The sequence below is a fragment of the Caretta caretta genome, chromosome 2, assembly GCF_965140235.1.
Source record: "Caretta caretta isolate rCarCar2 chromosome 2, rCarCar1.hap1, whole genome shotgun sequence".
Lineage (NCBI taxonomy): Eukaryota > Metazoa > Chordata > Testudines > Cheloniidae > Caretta > Caretta caretta.
The window spans coordinates 122,397,998-122,419,738 of NC_134207.1; the positions used below are offsets into that span (position 1 = coordinate 122,397,998).

General features: G+C 41.3%; 1 protein-coding gene across 1 annotated transcript in view; it reads left to right on the forward strand.

Moving 5' to 3' along the window:
* VPS4B (vacuolar protein sorting 4 homolog B) overlaps positions 1–17,169 on the forward strand; it is a 34,100-nt gene extending 16,931 nt beyond the window's left edge. The window contains exons 7-11 of the mRNA XM_048839715.2: positions 706–854; positions 1,018–1,099; positions 3,796–4,015; positions 11,226–11,366; positions 15,579–17,169. Of these exons, the coding sequence (XP_048695672.1) occupies positions 706–854; positions 1,018–1,099; positions 3,796–4,015; positions 11,226–11,366; positions 15,579–15,680 (694 nt within the window). The 3' untranslated portion in view covers positions 15,681–17,169. The remainder of the gene's footprint in view (positions 1–705; positions 855–1,017; positions 1,100–3,795; positions 4,016–11,225; positions 11,367–15,578) is intronic.
* The last annotated feature ends 4,572 nt before the right edge of the window (positions 17,170–21,741 follow it).

The following is a 21,741-nucleotide window of genomic DNA, read 5'->3' on the forward strand; positions in this document are numbered from 1 at the left end:
TGGCGATGGAAAAGCAGGAAAGATATAAAGCCCCCAGGTTGACTTTTTGGGGGGAATTAGAGAACGTCATTTTTTCACTTGTAAATGGAACAAATTTGAGAGACAGACCTGGTATCTGACACCATTTTTAGCCACTTTTCAGAGCTTTACCTGACACTTCTCTGTTTTAAATTATTGGCATCAACTTTTATATTGATCATATTTTTTCCTGAACAAATAAATATGAATATGTGTAAGATCTCAGGCATATCAACCCTTCTGGCTACTTCCTTCACCTAAAGAGAACTAATGTGCTACCAGATACAGTATTTACAGAAGTCATTATTCAGTATTACTCTTTCAAAGTTTCTTGAGTTGGTTATATTACATTAAATATGTAACAGAACAACAAGTCTTTCTTCGTTTTCTACCCAGCTTGTAAAGGACCGAAAGGAAACATGAACAGATCTTTCACTAGCTAGAGCATGACTGAAGCACCATACTTTATAGTCCTCATTTCCCTCCAGCATTGCCAGATGACTTTGATTAGAGGGAAGCACCATTTACAGAGCTAAAGAACTTTGCCTCTTGAGGATCCTCAAACTGCTTACTTAACATCATGATTATGAACCTTGATTCCTTATACTGTGGTAAATGTGATATGATACAGTACAATAATATTGACTTGCTGTATTCTCATGGAAGATAACTTAATTTTTTTTCTAGATTAGTGAAAAATTTATTCCAGCTTGCCAGAGAAAACAAACCTTCTATTATCTTCATTGATGAGATAGACTCTCTGTGTGGATCAAGAAGTGAGAATGAAAGTGAGGCTGCTAGACGAATTAAAACAGAATTCCTAGTTCAGATGCAAGGTAAGATTAATGGCATTAAGGAACAGTTAGCAATTAATATCAGTTTTGGCTTTTTTGACACACAGTTAAGGTAAGATTTGAAGATCATTTGTAGTTTTTCAAGATGTTTTAAAATGCTTTAAAAAAGTGTTTACATTATTAAATATTACCTGTTCTGGTGTAGGGGTTGGTGTAGACAATGAAGGAATCTTGGTTTTGGGAGCTACAAACATACCCTGGGTTCTGGATTCTGCTATCAGGAGAAGGTAATTTTATAACAAAATGTGTATTGTCCAGTAAAATATGCAACTTCACACTATACAGCACAAAGTGTTAGGTTTTTTCAATTCACTATTGATTAGGTGGTGGCTTAATCTGTGAATGTTCAGAAATACTATCCTGCTTTAACTACCTTGTATGGGAAACCTGAAGATCTATACACTGAAAAACTCTCCAATTAATTTATAGTAGATCCTGAATGTGTGGGCAAGGGGTCCTGTGGTCACCTTAAATAATACCAGTCAGACCAATATTTGGTTGCATGCAGTATGTGCTGGTGCCATGTAGGTCTCTGCCCCTTTATCTCCCTCTTCTCACATGCACGAAGTTCTGAGTTTACCTCAGTTGAAAACACCTACTTCGTCTAGTCTTGAGGCTTTCTTGAGCAGAGAATGGCAATTATGCTGAAGTGCATTCAAATGAGAGAAGCTAATTTTCTGGTCTCTGTAAGTATGGTAAAGGGCCAGTGCATGGACTTGTTGCACCACATACCCCCTAGCTCAGTGGTTTTCAAACTGCGAGTCGCGACCCAGTACTGGGTCACGGAATGTAAGGCACTGGGTCACAGTGGCTCTGGTCAGCACCGCCAACCGGACCGTTAAAAGTCCTGTTGCGGTACTGCCCAGCTAAGGCAGGCTAGTCCCTACCTGTTCTGACACCGTGCTGCGCCCTGGAAGCAGCCAGCAGCAGGTCCAGCTCCTAGGCCCTGGGGGTGGGCCACAGGGCTCTGTGCACAGCCTCTGCCCCAAGCACTGGCTCTGCTGTGGGGGAAGAGTAAGAGGGGGCGGTACCTGTGGGAGAGAGCCACACAGAGCTGGACCTGCTGCTGGCTGCTTCAGGAGGTGTAGTGCAGTCTGGACGCCAGGACAGGCAGGAATCCTGCCTTAGCACCCCCATTGCGCTGCTAACCGGGAGCTGCCCGAGGTAACCCTGCACCCCAAACCCTGAGCCCCTCCAAATCCAGAGCCCCCTCCTGCACCCCAAACCCCTCATCCCCAGCTCCATACTAGAGCCTGCACCCTCAGCCCACAGTCCTGACCTTGTCCCGCACCCTGCCCCAGCCATGAGTCCCCCTCCCACCCAGAGCGCCATCCTGCACCCCAAACCCCTCATCTCTGGCCCCACCCAGCAGCCCTTACCCCCGCACTCCAACCCTCTGCCCCAGCCCTGAGCCCCTCCCACACCCCAAACCTCTCATCCCCAGATCAGTTGGGTCGTGGGCATCAACAATTTTCTTTAACTGGGTCGCCAGAAAAAAAAGTTTGAAAACCACTGCTCTAGCTAATATTTTGTGGCAACTTTTCCAGCATTGAAAAATGAGATTACATTGTGCTTTGCGTGCATGCATTTTGGGGAAATAATCCCAGCAGTCTAAGAACAATAGTCACTGTACTTGTCAGGGAGAACTGCAGTTCTAAATCCTCCTAGTAATACCATATCAGGAGGAAGGCTTGATTAAGATACCAAAATTTGTAGCAGAGTCTCGCTGAACATGCCCTGAAGTTACATTTCAGTTGATGAACTTTATTTAAAATAGATTTGTAAACTTCAGAGACATTATTAATAGTTGTTCAGCCATACTTTGGTTAATTGAGCAAAAACGCTGTTTTGATGCTCCACACCTCAAAAATATTGAAGGGATTTTTGTCCCTTGAGCTTCTTCTAGAAATAAAATCTGTCTTCTGTGACTAAGGGTTTGTCTACGTGGAGATTTAGTGTGCAACAAATCAGGGTGTAAATCTACAGCTCAGTAACTGGCAGTGTGGACCCTGTAACCATGCATTATGGGCACATCTACTGTACAGGTGAGGGATGTGATTCCCCTGCTTGTGTACACATGCTCTCACTAGCTCTTACCACGCTGTTGCTAATATAAACAGCAGCGTGGCCATGGTAGCATGAGTAGCAGCAGCAGAAGCCCAGCCTAGAACTGTTGAGTACTTACTCTACAGTTTCAGGGAGGGTACATACTAAGCTGTCCCTCCACTGCTGCTACCCATGCTACCATGGCTACGCTGCTGTTTATAGTCAGGCTAGCTTGATAAGAGCTAGTGCAAATATGGGTCCCTGAGCAGGGGAGTCACATCTGTGCCCTGTAGCTGGAGCCTAAAAGTTACATAGTATGCTTTGATGTACAGTAGATGTGCCCATAATGCATGGTAGCAGGGTCCACACTGCCAGTTACTGAGCTGTAGATTTACACCCTGATTTGTTGCACACTAAATCTCCATGTAGACTGCTGTTTCAAACATAAAGCACACTGTGGAACTTCTACTGCATGGTAGCAGGGTCCATGTGACCAGTTAGTGTGTGGCAAGCTAGTGCACTATAGAGTCACACCCCGGGTGCCATGCACTAAATCTTTATGTAGACATGCTGCAAGCATGGGATAATTTCAAACCCATGGGAAGATATCTCAGTCATGAAAAGGAAGAAACGGGGTTATAATATTCTGAATGTAATTTTAATTAGTGATTGTTACCATGGATATTACAGTACTTTTTTAGCAGACTTATAAAATAGTGCTAAGATTCCCCACACTCACTTCATGCGCGCACACACTCTTAAAGCTGTAATGCTCAGATTGCTTCCTTATTCCTTCTAGTTCTGTTAGACCATTTGCATAAACTGCTTTCCATCGAGTACCTGCAAGAGTCAGTGTTTGTGGCTTTTTTAAATTAAGGTTTGAGAAGCGTATTTATATTCCTTTGCCTGAGGACCATGGTAGGACTGCTATGTTTAAGCTTCACCTTGGGAGCACCCCAAACAGCCTGACAGAATCAGACTATCGAGATCTTGGAAAGAGAACGGATGGCTATTCTGGTGCTGACATAAGCATCATTGTTCGCGATGCACTGATGCAGCCTGTTAGGAAAGTGCAATCAGCCACTCACTTTAAAAAAGTAAGTATGTTTAAAAAAAAAAAAAAAAAGTTGCAGAATTTCCAACTTTTAGTTTCTAGAGTTCAAATCTCCTTTTATTTTGAAATTTCTGGCAATTGAGCTTTTAACTTCTGATTAATTAATATTACTTGTATGTGAATTTTCATATGTTTTTAATCTATGAAAAGAATGTACATGCTAGGACAAAGAGCTTTTCTCTTAGCTCTGTTTCAGAGAACTGGTCTGGGCATGGCACAGGAATCCAGGAGTCTGTAACTTGTATTCCTGACTGACAAATTTCCTCTGACTGCTGCTTAAAGGGACACCACCGACTTTGGAATCATCCACTTAAAACCCACGTTAAAAGTAGCTAACTTCAGGTGTTAACATCTTCCCTGAGCTCCATGAGAATTGGCAAAGGCTTTTATATTTGCACTTTTCTATTGTATTTCTCTTCCCTGTTGCTATAAGAAAAGCCTATGCAGATGGTAATTACTTATACATGAGCACTGAAAAATCTGAAAAGTAAATAAACAGGAATGAATAAATAAATAAATAAATAAAAAATAAATCTCTCCATCTTTAAACTCTAACAATCTTAGGTGTTGGGACAGTAATGCTTTAAAATATTTTGAGTGACTTTTTTTAAGTTGATGTCACCTGAGCGCTCTGAGCAGGGACTGTATCTCACTATTTGGACAGCACCTAACATCTTGTGGATTACTGCCTCAGCACTTAACACGCAGAGGTACAATGAAAGGACTTTTAAAACTGCCATGGGATTCCATGTATATTGTCTTGCAAGGATTTCTATATCAAATACAGTCCATTTAAAAATGATTTTTCTAACTGTTGGACTTGCAAGCTCAGCTTGAGCTGAAAGTCAGCTGGGTTCTTTCCATCTCTCAATGCTACCAAATCCTACAGGCCAAATTAGGTCTGTTACATCTATGGAACTCCTCTGCCTTTACAGAATTTTCCCAAGTGTTACTGATTGGGACTTGGTAACTAATTCTGTTGATGCACAAAATGCAATAGAGTTCAGCTTGCCCGCCTAGCTTGGTTGTGCGGTGCTAAAAGGAATTTAAAAACCTTACAAATCTTTTTTGTCAATATAGTCAGAACTATCCTTCTGCATATACACTAGAAGCAGATCTATTGAGTAAGGTAGTGCTGTTCTTTCTATAAAATCCCTTTTCAGGGTAGAACTATACTTAAATTATTTATATTTCCGATACAAATTTTGTTTTGTAGCTATTAAATTAAATCTACCAGAAACTTATATAAGCTTCTCTGCACAGGTGCACGTTCTCTTCCTTTAGCAAAAGTAAAATCTCATTTAACATGTGTTCGCTTTTGAAAGCATAGTTTTCCTGTTTCTCTCAGAAAACATATCTGTTCTCAAGATGGTGAAGGAATGGGGTTTCATTTAACTTGTATGTGGTAGCAGTTCTGCCACTCTTGAGAGGCAGACATCTCCAGACGTCCCGTTTTTAAAGGGACAGTCCCGTATTTAAGCCCTCCTGCAGGTGTCCCAACTTTTTTCTTAAAAATGGGCCAGTTGTCCCATACTTTGTCTCCTTCTCCTTTCTCTTCCCCCTCTCGTCTCATCCCGTGCCCTGGGTTCTGCCCCCAAGGAGTGCGGAGCTGCTACGTCCCCTAGGCACCCTCCCCTGTTGAGCCACCTCTCTCTGGCTAGGTTAGCTGAAGGCCCTGCAGTCAGGTTCCCTGGGCCCTGGTGCACAATGCATCCTTAGGGCTTAACCCCTTCCTGCCTGCACTATAGCCGGTGGACAGGAGGCAGCTGGGTTATGTCAGTTGCCTGCAGCAGCCTAGAAGTCTTAGCTGCCTTTCGACACTGTGCGGGCAGGAAGGGAAAAGCTGCTTCCAGCCACAGGAGAGGGGGATAGAAGCATGAGCTCTGCAAGGATACGGACCAGGTCATCCCTTCCCCGCATCCTCCTCCCCTGTGGCTGGAAGCAGCTCCCATCCCTTCTCTCCTACGCAGTGCAAAAAGCTGTTGCTGGCCACATGCTGGGGTGAATCCTGGCAGAAATTTCGTGAGGGGGGCATGTGACCCTGCGTGTCCCCCCCACATGTTGCCTCAGGAAGACACAGCACCAGGTACCAGGAGAGGCAGGTCTGTCCTGGGGGCCCAGCTAGGCATGGAGGGTGGAGAGCGCTGGGCAGGGAGTGTCGGTTCGGTCTCTCGCACCCATGAGAGAGAGATGTACTGGAATGTGTGTGTGTGTGTGTCACCTCTCCCCATGTGAACCCATAATCCTTAAAGATAAAAAGGTAAATAAAAAGAATCCAGATATGCAGTATTTCCTTTTTAACAAGGGCTCTGTTAACTTGATGTTAGTTTGTACTGCATAGTTCTGATTGATTGCCGTTGAACTCGGTTGAATATGAGAAATTTTACCAGGTGTTCCATATTGAGCATAGGGAAATATGGTCAGCCTAGAGGGTAGTGTCTTCTGTTCAAATTAGAAAAACTTTTATTAGATGGAAATTAATTCACACACTGTGAGTTTTTTTAGTAAAGCCTAAATTAAACTGAACTGCTACAATTATTTCTGGTTGAAGCTAGGGTTCTCATCCTGTATCACCTTCAAAGTAACACATTCAGCCTCACAACACCTATGGCAAGGCGGGAGATATTCCTATTTTTACAGTTGAAGAAATTGAAGCACTGTTGTTAAGGCTCCATGTACACTACAAAAATTGTATTGAAGATATAGTTGTCCTTCACCTAATTAGAACACAGCTGAAATTTGTAAGATGCATTGGCCTCAGACATGATTTTAGAGTCATTTATGTGACCCATTGCAACATATTAGGTCCAAGCCACACTAAACATTTTAATTGTGCTGTAACTAGGTAACAGTGGATTGTGGATTGTAAACAGGCCCCAAATTATTTTCCCTGGGTCACAAAGGAAGTGTAAGGCAGAGATGGGAATAGACCTCTGGTCTCCACTCCCATTCCTTCTCTAATAAAGACCACACTTCATCTGTGACCTCGTATTTGTTCATGCCTAACAGTGACAATTATAGTAGCCTTAAACCCTGAATAGAACCACATTTAGTTCTTTCAGGAATGGTAGCAGCTAAGTGGTCAATAGTACCAAAGGCTGATAATGAGCAAGAGAACATATTTAGATTCCATCACCATGAATAGACTGCTAACCTAAGGGATCAACAGCTTTTTTTCCATGTGATACACCCTGACTGCTGTACTCCAGATTTAACTGGAAATGCCTTATTCTGATGGTGGATAAACATTGATATTTTAAAAATAAATTACATAAGTACATTTACCTTTTTAAAATAAATATTTTAAATATGAAATTATGATGACCTATGTTAAGGACTGAACTGTCACTCTAATCTATTTAATTTTTTTTATATAATTAAGCGGGAGGTGCTGGAGTCTTAAAGTAAAACTGGTGAAAGTTACTGATTGAGCACCTGGAATCAGAATTTGTTAGTTTCAAATGCAAAACAAGTTTTAATAATTGTTTTTCCCATGTATCCAGCACAATTAAGGAAGTTTTATTTAACTAGTAAAAAAATTTAAATATGGAGTTCATTTTTAATTGAAATCCAACTTCTTTCTAAATATAGCTTGACACAATAAAAATCTAATAAATGAGAAATGCATTAGTCACCATTTTCTAACATAATAAAAAGGTACAAAATTAAGACTCTGAATTAAATGTAAGTAAAGCTATATAGTTCCTTCAGTAACCATGTATAGTATATCCTGATTAGCAAAAAAAGAAAATGTAGTGTAAATACTCTATTTAGTTGTAAGTCAACATGTTTTAATGGTCACTAGCTAATGAGGATCAACTTCTCCTTAGGAGAATAAAAAGTACAAATGCAAAACAACATTATTTAAATCAAGGTTTCCTGCTTGCTGATTTAAATCATAATTAAAATTGGTGATTTAAATTATCGATCTACCCTGCTTTATCCCAGTGTTCTCCATAGCCTTCCCTATCCAAATGTTTTACCAGTGTGCTGGAGTGCTGCTTCAGGAAAAGCTTAGCCTATCTGCTCTGTTGTGCCTTCTGGGATACAGTTACCTTAATCATGGGTGTCAAAAGCTTAGCCTTATCAATTATTTGTATTATATTAGCTCACTGTGATTCTGATCAAGGCTTATAGGTTCTAAGTGCTGTACCAGTACAGAGTAAGCCATTCCTAGCTCTGAAGAATGTACAGCCTATTTAGACGTATAGGCAGACAAAATATTCAATATGTCAAAAGTGTAAGACTCATTAGTTACATTCCCCCCAAATCCCTGTACTTTAAAAGCAGTTTGCATGTATTCTGAATTATTGAGGATGTATAATACAACAAATGACAATGTAAAATAGCATTGTCAGCACTAGTTACATTATTTAAAAATGTGAGGCACCTAGTAAGTTAACTCTGGTCATATATATTTTGGATATATGACTGTGGAAATATATAAACTAGGGCTGTCAAGTGATTAAAAAAATTAATCTGGATTAATAAGTGATTAATCACACTGTTAAACAATAATAGAATACCATTTAAATATTTTTGGGTGTTTTCTACATTTTCAAATATTGGTTTCAGTTATAACACAATACAAAGTGTTACAAATACATTGCTCACTTAATATTTATTTTTTGTTACAAATATTTGCACTGTAAAAAGCAAAAGAAATAGTATTTTTCTGTCCACCTAATACAAGTACTGTAGTGCGATCTCTTTATCATGATGATTGAATTTTAAAAGGTACAATTATGTACAAAAAAACTGCATTCAAAAATAAAACAATGTAAAACTTTAGAGCCTACAAGTCCACTCAGTCCTATGTCTTGTTCAGCCAATTGCTCAGACAAACAAGGAGATAATGCTGCCTGCTTCTTGTTCATGTCACCTGAAAGTGAGAGCCATTGTAGCCGGCGTTGCAAAATATCTACATGTCAGATGCACTAAAGATTCATATGTCCTTTCATGCTTCAACCACCATTCCAGAGGACATGCATCTGTGCTGATGACAGGTACTGCTCGATAACAATCCAAAGTAGTGCAGACCAACAAATGTTCATTTTCATTATCTGAGTCAGATGCCACCAGCAGAAGGTTGATTTTCTTCTTTTGGGGGTTTGGGTTCTGTAGTTTCCGTAGCAGAGTGTTGCTCTTAAGACTTCTGAAAGCATGCTCCACAGCTTGTCCCTCTCAGATTTTGGAAGGCACTTCAGCGTCTTAAACCTTGGGTTGAGTGCTGTAGCTATCTAAATCTCACATTAGTAGCTTCTTTGCATTTTGTCAAATCTGCAGAAAAAGCATTGTTAAAATGAACATGTGCTGAGTCATCATCCAAGACTCCTAGAACAAGAAATACATGGCCGAATGTAGGTAAAATAGAGCCGGAGACATACAATTCTCCCCCAAGGAGTTCAGTCACAAACTTAATTAACGTTATTTTTTTTAAACGAGCGTCAGCATGGAAGCATGTCCTCTGGAATTGTGGCCGAAGCATACAAATGTTTTGCATGTCTGGAACATAAATACCTTGCAGTGCCGGCACAAAAGTGCCATACGAATGCCTGTTCTCACTTTCTGGTGACATTGGAAATAAGAAGTGGGCAGCATTATCTCCCATAAATGTAAACAAACTTTTTGTCTTCACGATTGGCTGAATGAGAAGTAGGACTGAATGGACTTGTAGGCTCCCAAGTTTTACATTGGTTTTGAGTGCAGTTACGTAACAACAAAAAATCTACATTTATAAGTTGCATTTTCACGATAAAGAGATTGCACTATAGTACTTGTATGAGGTAAATTGAAAAATACTGTTTATCATTTTTACAGTGCACATATTTGTAATCAAAAATAGTATAAAGTGAGCAGCGTACATTTTGTATTCTGTATTTGTAATTGAAATCAATATATTTGAAAATGTAGGAAAACATCCAAAATAGTTAATAAATGTAAATTGGTATTCTATTTAACAGTGCAATTAAAACTGCAATTAATCGCAATTAATTTTTTTGAGTTAATTGCGTCAGTTAACTGTGAGTAATTCATAGCTAGGTTCCCTGTAAGCTGCACGGCTGCGCAGCAGGCTATTTAGGGCCATGCAGGTCACCCGGCCCCTACAAAGGTGCCAGGGAGAGGAGCCTCTCCCCAGGCCCACCGGAACTGCCGCGGTTGGGGAGAGGCGCCCCTCCCTGGCCCAGTCCAGGCCTGCAGAGCTGCCATGGCTGGGGAGAGGTGCCCCTCTCCCAGCCTAGTCCAGCCCAGCCCCCCTGGATCTGCTGGGGAGAGGAGCACTTCCCCCAGCCGAGCCCCACTGTAGCTGCAGTGGGGAGAAGAGGCACCCCTCCACCCAGTCCAGGTGCTGCTGTGGAGTGACAGCTGGGGGCAATCCTCTCTCTCTCCCTCCCCCTGCTGTAGCCCCAGGGCAGCCTGCACCTCAAACCCTCATCCCAGAGCCCTCTCTACCCTGCACACCAACCCTCTGCTCTAGCCCTCCCATCTGCTATGCACTCTAGGATGACTGTCCAGATGTTATGGGAAGGCTGATAGTGCTGGGTGATCTGCCCCTACTATTACCAGAAAGTGGGAAGGGTGTCAGCTGTAACCCGTGGCGCTCTCAGCATTTCCCTAATCCAGTTTATAGATTTGTATAGTTGCTTCAAGCAACTTTTGGCACTGAGAGTCATCTACAAGAACTTAGACCTTACCCAACCCCAAAAGAAGCGGGGTAAGATAAGATTTCCCTGAAGTGACCTTTATGTTCAGCTGTTGCTGCCACCACCCTCATGGTCAAAAAAGATCTGGCTTCTGTTTCACAGGACTTCAGCAAGAAAGTGGAGCCCACTAGTGGGAGGGAAGTCAGACTAAAAAGAGGGCACTCTTTTTCAAATAAGGCCAAAATTTATTTCAATTGTCAAGAACCTCATATGCTTCAAATGTAGTTAGGTTTTATGTTTTCAAAAAGTGTTAATATTTACTTACGGGTGATTTACCAATAGTGAACCTTTTGGAAGGTGCGAATAAAATAACTCCCCCCTCTCCCACTCCTTGCACAGTAAATAGTGAAAAGTTCTCTCAACGTCGATTACTTTCTGTAGCAAATAATGTATTGACTGGCACTTGGGGTTTTTTTAGCTTCTGTCTGTGGTCTATAAGTTTTTCTAGAACGCTTCACTCATATGATTTTTTTTTAATTTTATTTCCAGGTCAGAGCACCATCACTTACTAATCCAAATATTTTGGTAGAAGATATGCTTACTCCGTGCTCACCAGGTGATCCTAATGCCATTGAAATGACCTGGATGGATGTCCCAGGGGATAAGCTGTTGGAGCCTGTTGTTTCCATGGTCAGAATTTTGTTTTTATTACGAAATGTGTTCCTTCATGCTTCATAGAACTTTATGATAATCTTAAAGCAAAGTTTTCCACACATGAGTGCTTGAAGCTAGGCACCTAAACTAGTGGCCTGGTTTCAGAAGGGCTGAGCACACCCATCAGCACTCAGTTAATCCCAGCATGCCATTTTAGTCATGAGTCTGGCACAGTTTGTTCAACAGTGCTGAGCTCTTTTTGTTATACAGAGCCAACTCTCCCCACGCTGACTTACAGCTTCCGTGTATTCATCCTGCCCATCTGCTGACATGCAGCTAGAACCTCTTTGTGGTCAGCTGTTAATTGACTGGTAGTCTACCAGGTGGATCCTCCACTGTTCATCCCTGCTTTTCAGTGGTCCCTACCACCCGAACACCCCTCAGGTTCTTCCCCTCTGTTGTCACTGATTTTTCCATCACTGTCATCCCTGAATCTCGGGATTGTATTGCTTTATTGAGAGAATATAGTCAATTGTTTATACTGTAGGCTGATGTTTACAGATCAAAAATGATGCTGAAAACTCCCATTATCAAATATAATCACTTGTCACAAAATTGTATATGTATATAATAGTAGTTGCAGTGGATTTCGCACAAAGGTGTGTGAGGACACCCCCCCATTCCTTTACTCGTCTCTTTAAAATTTATTTTTAGTCTGGAGCATAGAATATATTTACCATGTGTAGAGAAACAACAATTCTCTCCTGTTTTTATAAAACAGATCATAGTCTTCAGCTCACTCAATTTCAGTTCAATCAATATAGCGAAATCTGTTACATGACACTTATTGGTGCCATTTTTTTTTCTAAGAATTGCAAGACCAGATCTATACAAAATAGTGGATATAAATATATTTGGCTGGAGGGAGCGTTGAGGAGAGATTTGAGCTGCCACTATACATGTTGTTGTACCTATTCAAGTAGTGACTGAAAGAGTTTATCAGATCATCAGTGCTCATGAAATTTAAAAGTACTAGCTGGGGTATCTTAGCTACAACTTTTACTCAGAGTAAAAGTAGTCTGCACTGGGGAACTTTTAATTAGTAGTAGGTTTATCTCAGACTAAATAGGATTTAGCCCAAGGTACTTGTTGTCTACTGGGCAGAAAGCCACCTCAGGTTCTTATGATTACCTATTTGTCTCAAAAATAGAAAAAAATATAAAGCAATCATGCATTATAAGCTGTCTGTGGAATGACACAGACACCTTTGACATGGCATCTCTGGCATGACTAGGGAGTTCTGAAAGCAGCAGCCAGTCGTAGCAGGAGTCTATTTGCTGCACTTACAGAGAACTTTATATGGCTCTGGGTGTGTGTATTTGACCCTGTTCTCTTAGTATAGAACAGAGATCAGCAACCTTTGGCACACGGCCCGTCAGGGAAATCCACTGGCGGGCCAAGACGGTTTGTTTACCTGCAGCGTCCGCAAGTTCAGCCGATTACAGCTCCCACTGGTCGCGGTTTGCCGTTCCAGGCCAATGGGGGCTGCGGGAAGCAGCGGCCAGCACATCCCTTGGCCCACGCTGCTTCCCCCAGCCCCCATTGGCCTGGAACGGCAAACCGCGGCCAGTGGGAGCTGTAATTGGCCAAACTTGCGGACGCTGCAGGTAAACAAACTGTCTCGGCCCGCCAGTGGATTTCCCTGATGGGCCGCGTGCCGAAGGTTGCCGATCCCTGGTATAGAACATTTTAAAACTATTTTTCACCATGGATGTCTGACTTCTTGCATTTTACTGTCTGCATCAGAACTTCTATGTGAACCTGACCAGTCTAATTTTGCCATCCATTCTAATACAATTCTTTAGTGTTAAAAGCCTCTATAGTTGGAGTTAACTTTTTTTTAGCAACTAGCTCTTTACTTAGTTTTCAGTGCTTCTCCATCTCCTCCTTTCTCAAAAACAAACAAAAACTAAAAATTAAACTATCCGTATTGTATCTGTGCACCTTCAATGGGTATTTGCATAAGTTAGTCATACACAGATGTGTGTGCACACCCAATTTTGCAAGTCTAGCCCTGCATCTCGATCTGATGGTCTAACAGGATTTCTTTTGGGCACTATGTAGAGCTGGTGTGACACTTTGGAGACTACCCAGACTGGTAAAGGATTCTGTTTCCACCTGCCCTGGTTCTTGGGGGCCTGTGTACTGTGCAGCTATGCTTCAGATCCCTGACATCAGTAGCCAGTGCGTAAGCCTAAGGTGTCACCCTGGCTCTCCCTAGCCTACTTGCTCTTTTGCAAGGTGATACCAACAACCCTTCTAGTCCTGTGTCTCCCCACATATGTCCTCCCAGGTACTTGGACTTTTTCCCCTGTGGTTCGTTGCCCCCAAAGGTGTGACACCAGCCCCACAGAACTCAGTTCACCATGGCCTACACACACCACACGGTTTGCCCAACAGAGACCTGTCTGGCACAAAAATGAACAAAAAGTTTTATTGAATAGAAAATCCACAGATCAAAGACAAAATAGTAAGGGAAAGCAAACATCTGACTCTCACAGAAAATAAACCTGAAGACAACCTCAGGCTTTACGCTTCTATATCAGATAAATTCATTTTTCTAATACAAGTTACTTTTGCCTTAATGCAGTTTTCCAGCTATAGGAGCGATCCAGCATTCACAGACCACCTCGTGCCTTGACTGTCCCCCAGCTTCTGAATTAAAAAAAACCCTCAGCTCAGTTCCAAGCCTGCCTTTAAAAGGGTTTTCCTTTTCTTTGTGTTTTTGTTCTCTCAGTCCATGATGATTCAAGGTTAATCACAGTTGTGAAATTTCCTCCTGATTTGATGTTGGGGAGCCACTGTGCTCTTTTCAACTTCGAGTTACTTCAGAGACTTTCCATTAACTGTAATGGCCCACCGTTGTCCTTTCCTGGTACTTGAAGGCCTAGTTACTTGAAGCCTGAACAACTGTTTTGGGAGGTGCCCCTCCATGCCGGAGTGCTCACCACCCTACTGTAAAGTATGGCTGAAGCTGCCGCACAGTTTTCTATATATTTCTATATATATGTTTATGTATCTCATAATGATTGAGTGTAGCACACTACAAGATTTCATAAAAGACCTTACTCGATATACTTTTATAGTACAGTAACATTTCTATGCAATCAGTTGATTTAACTGCTTATTTTGGGGGTTCAAACCTTTTGTTCTCCCCTTGGGGTGTCTGGACCCAGATTGTTACAGATGGTATTGTTGAACGTATTTAAGGAACCCAAGTTCTTCACTGGCAGCAATCCTATGTTTGTGTCTTTCAGTGTTAGAAATCAGCTCTTGTTCTTAATCAGATCAGGCATTAATGCCTTTTAAAGAGTAGTCAGTTAATTTTGTGATCATTGTCTGCAAAATAGTCCTGTTCACGTTTCATGTGTTTGGCAGTGTTTTTTAAATAATATGGTTTGTAATGTACCAACTCCAATCAGTACTACCTAGGATTGAAACTACAATTTTCTGTACTGAATATTAGTAAGTGCCTTTTTATCTCCAGGATTCTGGCTTCATAGATCAACTTTTTCCCCAGTTTTAACCTACGAAAAGCTGGTGTGTCATAGTGGTGGTTGGCTGAATTGAAATGACACCTATATTAGCCTTTTGAGACTTGTAAAAACTGTTTTTGGTAATTGGAGAGGGTTTGCCTATCAGTCATGAATAGCTAAACTTTGCTAGATATCAGTTATAAAATATTTGTTTCATATACCAACGCAGCATCTATTGTATTGTACCATGGCATGTACTTGAACACCTGATTTTTCCTCCCTTATATAAGTTATTGTAGTTAAACTTACGATAGTGAGCAACAGTCAACAGACCCACCGTATGAAGTTGTTATTCCCTTTCACTAAGCAATGACGAACCAAATTGTGTGCTGGTTACCGGAGCAGGTTAAACCTAAAAGTTTTACTGGCCAAGGTTTCACTGTTAGAAATGTCACTGATATACCTCTGTCTTTATTCATGGACCACATATTTTGTATTATGGAAAGTATGCATGTAAATGTTTTTGGGTCATTTATACTTTTGTATGACTTGTTAATTCCACGTTTCATGGCTGTCCCAGTTGAAGATTTTTTTCCAGTGTGCATATTAGCAGCACGATTATTGGATGTGATATTGTTGCTAATGTTGTGTTTATGAAACTACTTCTGTAGTTCTTAATATATTCATCTGTACTATTTTCTTTCTCTGACAGGGTGATATGCTAAGGTCACTAGCTAGCACAAAACCAACAGTAAATGAACAGGATCTGGAAAAATTAAAGAAGTTTACAGAAGACTTTGGTCAGGAAGGCTAAACCAAAGACAGTTGTGGAACACTCAACCTTATATTTTCTCTTTCATAGGTATTTTTGCCTCCTTATTGATGGCATTTCAAATAATTGCCAGTGAAAAAAATCACTTCCTTCTTACTTTGCACATGGAATAGAAGATATCTTTGCAAAGACCCTTTGAGCTTTTGTATTGTATTGTTTTCCTCAAATGTCTATTAAATGTCTACTGAGAGGTAATACTAAGAGTATAATTTTAGGATCATATGGAAAAGCAAAAGTGATGTGGTAAATTGTATTTAAATATTAGAAATCTCTTAAAAGATTAGTTAAGTTTTACTAAACGTTAAATTTTAGGTAATATCTGGTAGGCCTGGCTATAAATTATTGATGAAGTCCCATTGGGCCCAACAATGAATGACCTTTTTTGGTGTGGGAGAGGACGTGTGTAACTGTCAAGTGTTCTGAATGTCAGTCAATTAGCCTGCACATTAATTGCTTTATTTTCAGTTCGATAAGTACATCAAAATTTGCTAATAAATCAGATATTGCAGATGTACATGTCCTGTAGAATAGGTAAGCAAAGAACACTGTGATGGGGGCAAATATTTTGAACTTATGTAATGGCCAGTACTTATGATAAATACAGATTTGAACTGGTCCTTGGCTCTTTTTCTGGTATGCTGTGTTTAATTATTGCCTTAAAAAACAGCAAACTTTTGTTTTTTAATTCTACTAGCTGATAGACATCTGTCACTGTGCAATCTAGCAAAGACTCACTAAATTTAAGAACCTTGGAAGAAAGTTCTTCACTGATTTTTTTTTTTTTTTTTTTTTTTAAATCCAGATTTACTTTCAGCGGGAGTTTTGACCAAACATACAGAATGTTTTAGAGTACTTGCATAAGATTACATAATTGAAGGCCTGCAAGATATAACCAGTCTTTGAATGTTGTAAGGGAGGTACTTCTGGAACTAACGTATAATCATATTTTCAGAACCTGGGAAATGTAGGGAGGAAGTAGTAAAAGGCTACAACTTTGAGATGATGGGCTAAATTGTCCTAAGTACCTCCTTTAATACAGTGCATAGCACGTATCAGTTTAATGCTTAAAGATTTTGACAATACCTCTCTAAACAAAATACACTAGTAGTATCACGTTACTTTCAGTGACTTTTTCTAAAGGAGTATGGATTCTAAGATGTGCCTGAATGTAACTTACAACACTATAGTGTCAGCATTGAGTTTGTGCCTTGTAAGTTTGCACTGTAGATATGAAAGATCATTGAGGTATTTAGAATACAGTACATTCCATTATTACTGTAAAGTTCTATCCCTGCATATGCTTTGTTTAACTTGCATTAAAAAAGTTTGCACATTTCATAGATATAATATATGTTCACTTTTTGATGGGTTTGGTTTTCTTTTATGTACATATTTTGTGTACTGTATAAATCATAGGACTGGTGAAATTTGCTGTGCTTAAATGAAGTAAAATGTCACAGTACAACTACTATATTCAGTTTATTCCTTCAGTATTTTCACGGGGGCCTTGGACAAACTTTCTGCTGCAGTTCATGGGTACAGTTTGCGCTATTACACAGAAGCAATCTTAAGAATATTTCTTATAATTCACATAGTCCTGAAACTTCATTTCCTTTTCAGTAATCTTTCACTGTCTGTATTGTATACACCCAAATTCCTTTTTACATCATTCACGTCAATGAAGTAGTTGTTCCTTTGTCTCACATTGCAGTCCGTGTGCATAATTCTAAATATTTACAACCCTGACAAAATTGTTTAGTTGTGGCAAGTGTTCTGTGTTCAATACTTTTGCTATAGCATTATCAACTTGGGTTTCTTACTTGTAATGAGGTCCACAGATCCATGACATTGGGTATTGTGCTCCATGCAGCCTTGGAGGCAGGCCAGACTTGTCACTTGGAGGCAGGGAAACTGTGGCTCCATCTCTGAGAAACTGCCAAATTTCATCTGTTTCTCCAGCTACAGTCAGGCAGGCAGACAGACCGGTTCCCCCCAACCCACTTTAAGCCATTTTCTCCCTTTTTCTTTAAAATTTGCTTTGATCGTCAGGTCTGTTGTAAGAAAAATCCCCTGTGCCTGGCACAGCTGACAGCAACACTCCCAGTACCAGCAAGAGATTGATCCCTCCTTTCCCTCCCCCCCCCCTTCCCAGTGTAGGGGGAGGGTAGGTTGAAGCACAGTATCAAAGGGCCAGGGAAGCTTCCTGCCCAGCCTCTGGAGCTCTTGCCCATAGCCATGTATGTTGACCACAGAGCAGCTGCCAAATCCCTCCCCCTGCATTGCTTCAAGGGCAGGGAGCTACTACTAGGGATCTAGAGAGAGAGCAAAGAGAGCAGGCCAACCTCTTCCTCCATTGCACAACAGGCCCCTGCAGTGGCTCAGCTTGATATCCCTGGGGTGGTGTCAGCCTAGCTCCAGGCCACATCCAGGGATCTCCTTTACACAAAGCTTGGGACCCTGGGAAGCCCCCAGCTGCAACCTTTCTAGGATAAAATCCCCTTTCTCAGGGCAAGAGTGCTACTTTAAAGAGTAACCACAAGGTCCCTATCCCCCTCCCTCCAGGGAATCATCTGTCTGAAATGTTTCTCCTGAGAAGGAGGAGAAACCAAGATGAGGCATTAAATGAGGTTTCACAGATGTTCAGACCCCCAATAGTTACCCCAACAAAGCACCAAATAAAGCCCCAGTCCCATTCATCTTCTGAAGAGTCTGATTCAGGGGACTCTTCTAAGAGGCATAAGGTCAAATCTGTTTCCCTCTAACTGCATACATCTGCAAAAAGAGGCAGGACAGATAATGTTCAGCACTTGGTTTGCCCTGTTCACCTTCCTGGAGTGTAACAGGGCAGATAATCCTCAATGTACCCTGTGAGTGTGCCACACCTAAAGACTGGGAAAGCAGTGGGCTGATGTCCTCAGATGCTGCAGCAGGTTGCCATGTGTTAATGGGCTGTCATTCCTAGCTCTCACTGTGGGTCACTTGGCCCTAATGTCCTGGATATTGCTCTCAGCGTCTGTTGCAGGTTGCCATGCTTCATTACCACCTCCTTCCCACAGCAGATAACTATGGATCAATAAGAGAGACATCAGTCCAGACATGGAAGAACTGACAGGCACTAATGGACCTCTTGGCCTGTCACTTCTTTCTTCTATCCCATTCTGTAAGGCCAGAAGGTTCCTCAGTTTGCACCAATCAAAATTCATCCAGGTGACTCAACTGAAAATAAACACGCCTTTGTCCCTACTGGTCAAGGACTTATTTCTAACTGGGGGAAAAAAAAATTTTACCTGAAAAAGTGGCCGTGTCTCTATACAGGCCCTTCAGAGGCAGCCAACTCCAGGCAGGCATAAGCTCAGCCCCCTCCTTTAAGCATGAAAACTGTTGAGGGCATCAAGCCAACAAGAATAAGTAAATAAGAGAGAATTGTCATTTGACACCCTAAGTACCCCCACATGCTTTCACAAGCAATGCTGAGGTGGGCGGACAGTATTGCAAGTGTGGTCTTGCTCCGCCTAAGAGCTTCTGCCTGAGGAGGAATCAGGGCATGCAGACAGCCATCCTAGATCTCCTATGCATGGGAGCAACTGAACCTGTCCCACCTCTTCAGAAGAAAGAGGCCTTGTTGTATATTATTCCTAGTCTCCTCCCTTCCCTCCCCGCTAAAAGTCAAGGCTCCAAAGCACTTCTTGACATCAAGTAAATGAACAGATACCTTGAAAAGAAAAATCAAAATTCAAGATGGAAACTTTAAAATCCATACTAGCTGCCATCGATGAAAGGGACTGCAGGACATCAGTAGATGTGAACGATGCCAATCTCCATACACCCATTCGACAGTCTCCCAGATGCTTCCTAAACTTTGATTTTTTCCAGCAAAACATTACCAATACAGGTCCTTGCCCTTTGGTTTAGCAACAGCAGGGTGGCCAGAGAGGAGCAGCAGCAGCTGCTGGCCAGTAGCCCAGCTCTGAAGGCAGAGTTGCCGCCAGCAGCAGTGCAGAAGTAAGGATGGCATGGTATGGTATTGCCACCCTGACTTCTGTTGCCGGCCAAGCTAGGCCCTTAGTCAGCAGCCGCCACTATCTGGCCACCCAGCTCTGAAGGCAGTAGCACAGCAGTAAGGGTGGCATGGTCTGGTATTGCCACCCTTTCTTCTGCACTGCTGCTGGTGGGGCGCTGCCTTCAGAGCTGGGTGCCCAGCCAACAGCCATTACTCTCCACCTGCCCAGAGCTGAAGGCAGCAGTGCCAAAGTAAGGGTAGCCATAGTGTGACCCCCTAAAATAACCTTGTGACCCCCCCCTGCAACTCCCTTTTGGGTCAGGCCCCTCAGTTTGACAAACACTGGTCTCCCCCATGAAATCTGTATAGTATAGGGTAAAAGCACACAAAAGACCAGATTTCGTGTGTGATGCATTTTTCATTGCTGTGAATTTGGTAGGGCCCTAAAGAGCCAGTCATGCATCAAAATCCAGACAGTCTGAGCCTAGCTGCCTGGTTCTTGAACAGAGTCTCTTAAGCAAAGAGATCATTCAGAGAGTTAATATCCACAATTTTAGCTTCCCAGAAATAAATAATCTAAGTATATTCAAGGGCCTGATCAAGTTTTAACCACTGGTACCAGGACAAGGGTTTCACCTTCCCTCTCCAGTCCCCATGTGCAATGGTACCACTGAGTCACAGATTTCTTCAAAATGGACTCAGGTTAGACCTGGCAGTTCAGACTCTCAAAGATCAAGTTGCTGCTTTGTCTACCATCTTTAGTGCAGTAGACAAGTAGTGAATTTAGTCTTATCCAGATGTCCAATGTTTTTCTTAGGAGAGAAGCATTGCTTCAACATTCTCCTAACATGTATGAAGTTCCTTTTGGAGCCTTAGTTCTCAGTGCCATTACAGGCCCTCCTGTTGAACCATTAATGAAGATCTTTCTCTACTTGCTCAACATTATTGTTTTTTTTAAATGACAATCATGTCTGTTCAGAGTACACAATGTCATAGATCTGTGGACCTCATTACTCCAAGATAGGAAAATGTATTTGAAAATTTCCTATTTTCTGTTGCAAGAGAAATTCTGGACACTCAACCTCAGGTGAAAAACAAAACCAAAAAACCATTGTTTGTTGGCATTTTAAGCTATTTCTTGAATGGATTTTTAAAAAAATATATTGCTGATAAACAAAAATGTTTAAAAAAAATCCACCTACAAAGATGTTTTTGGTTATGCAGCCTTTTCTTGGAAAACTTAGAGAAAACAAACATAAAATCCCCATAAAACTTCAAAATTAAGCTGATCCTAAAATATGCCTGCTGTTGAGTACACTAGTGGGGAACAGAAATAAACAAAACCCACCATCATATCATATATATAATTTTATGCAGTACTCCTAAATATTCTTGAATTGCAAGATAAAAACTTGTATTTTTTGGACATATGGACAGGGTAACATTTGAATTCATAGATTTTAAGGCTAGAAGGGATCATTGAGATCATCTAGTCTGACCTCCTGTATAACATAGCCCATACAGAGAACTTCCCCAAAATAATTCCTAAAGCAGATCTTTTAGAAAAACATCCAATCTTGATTTTAAAATTCTCAGTGATGGAGAATCCACCATGACCTTTGGTAAATTGTTCTATTAGACCGTTAGAAGCTAGAGGTGCTTCTATGGATGCTGGGAAAGATACTCAGCCCTATATTTGCAATAAAATCTGAAATATGAGTTGACTTTGGCTGCATAATATTTACTTACAAGAGATTTTTTTTCTGGACTTGGTAGAATCTTTACTACATTGGCAAATCTAAATGGAATACAGTAATTTACTCTGAATGTCTTTCCCTCAAATGGGAAGATGCACCCAAAAGTGCACCCTTTTGTTCTCATGTAACCAATATTAAGCACACATGCATCCAAAACAAAGTGATATTAAATGGGAGTGCCCGTTTCACAGGGTCTTGGATTCCTGCACTGAGTGAGGCAGGGATCCTGTGGAAAAATAGTATGTGGTCATGTAACTTAAACACTGTCTCATATGCACCAGGGTCC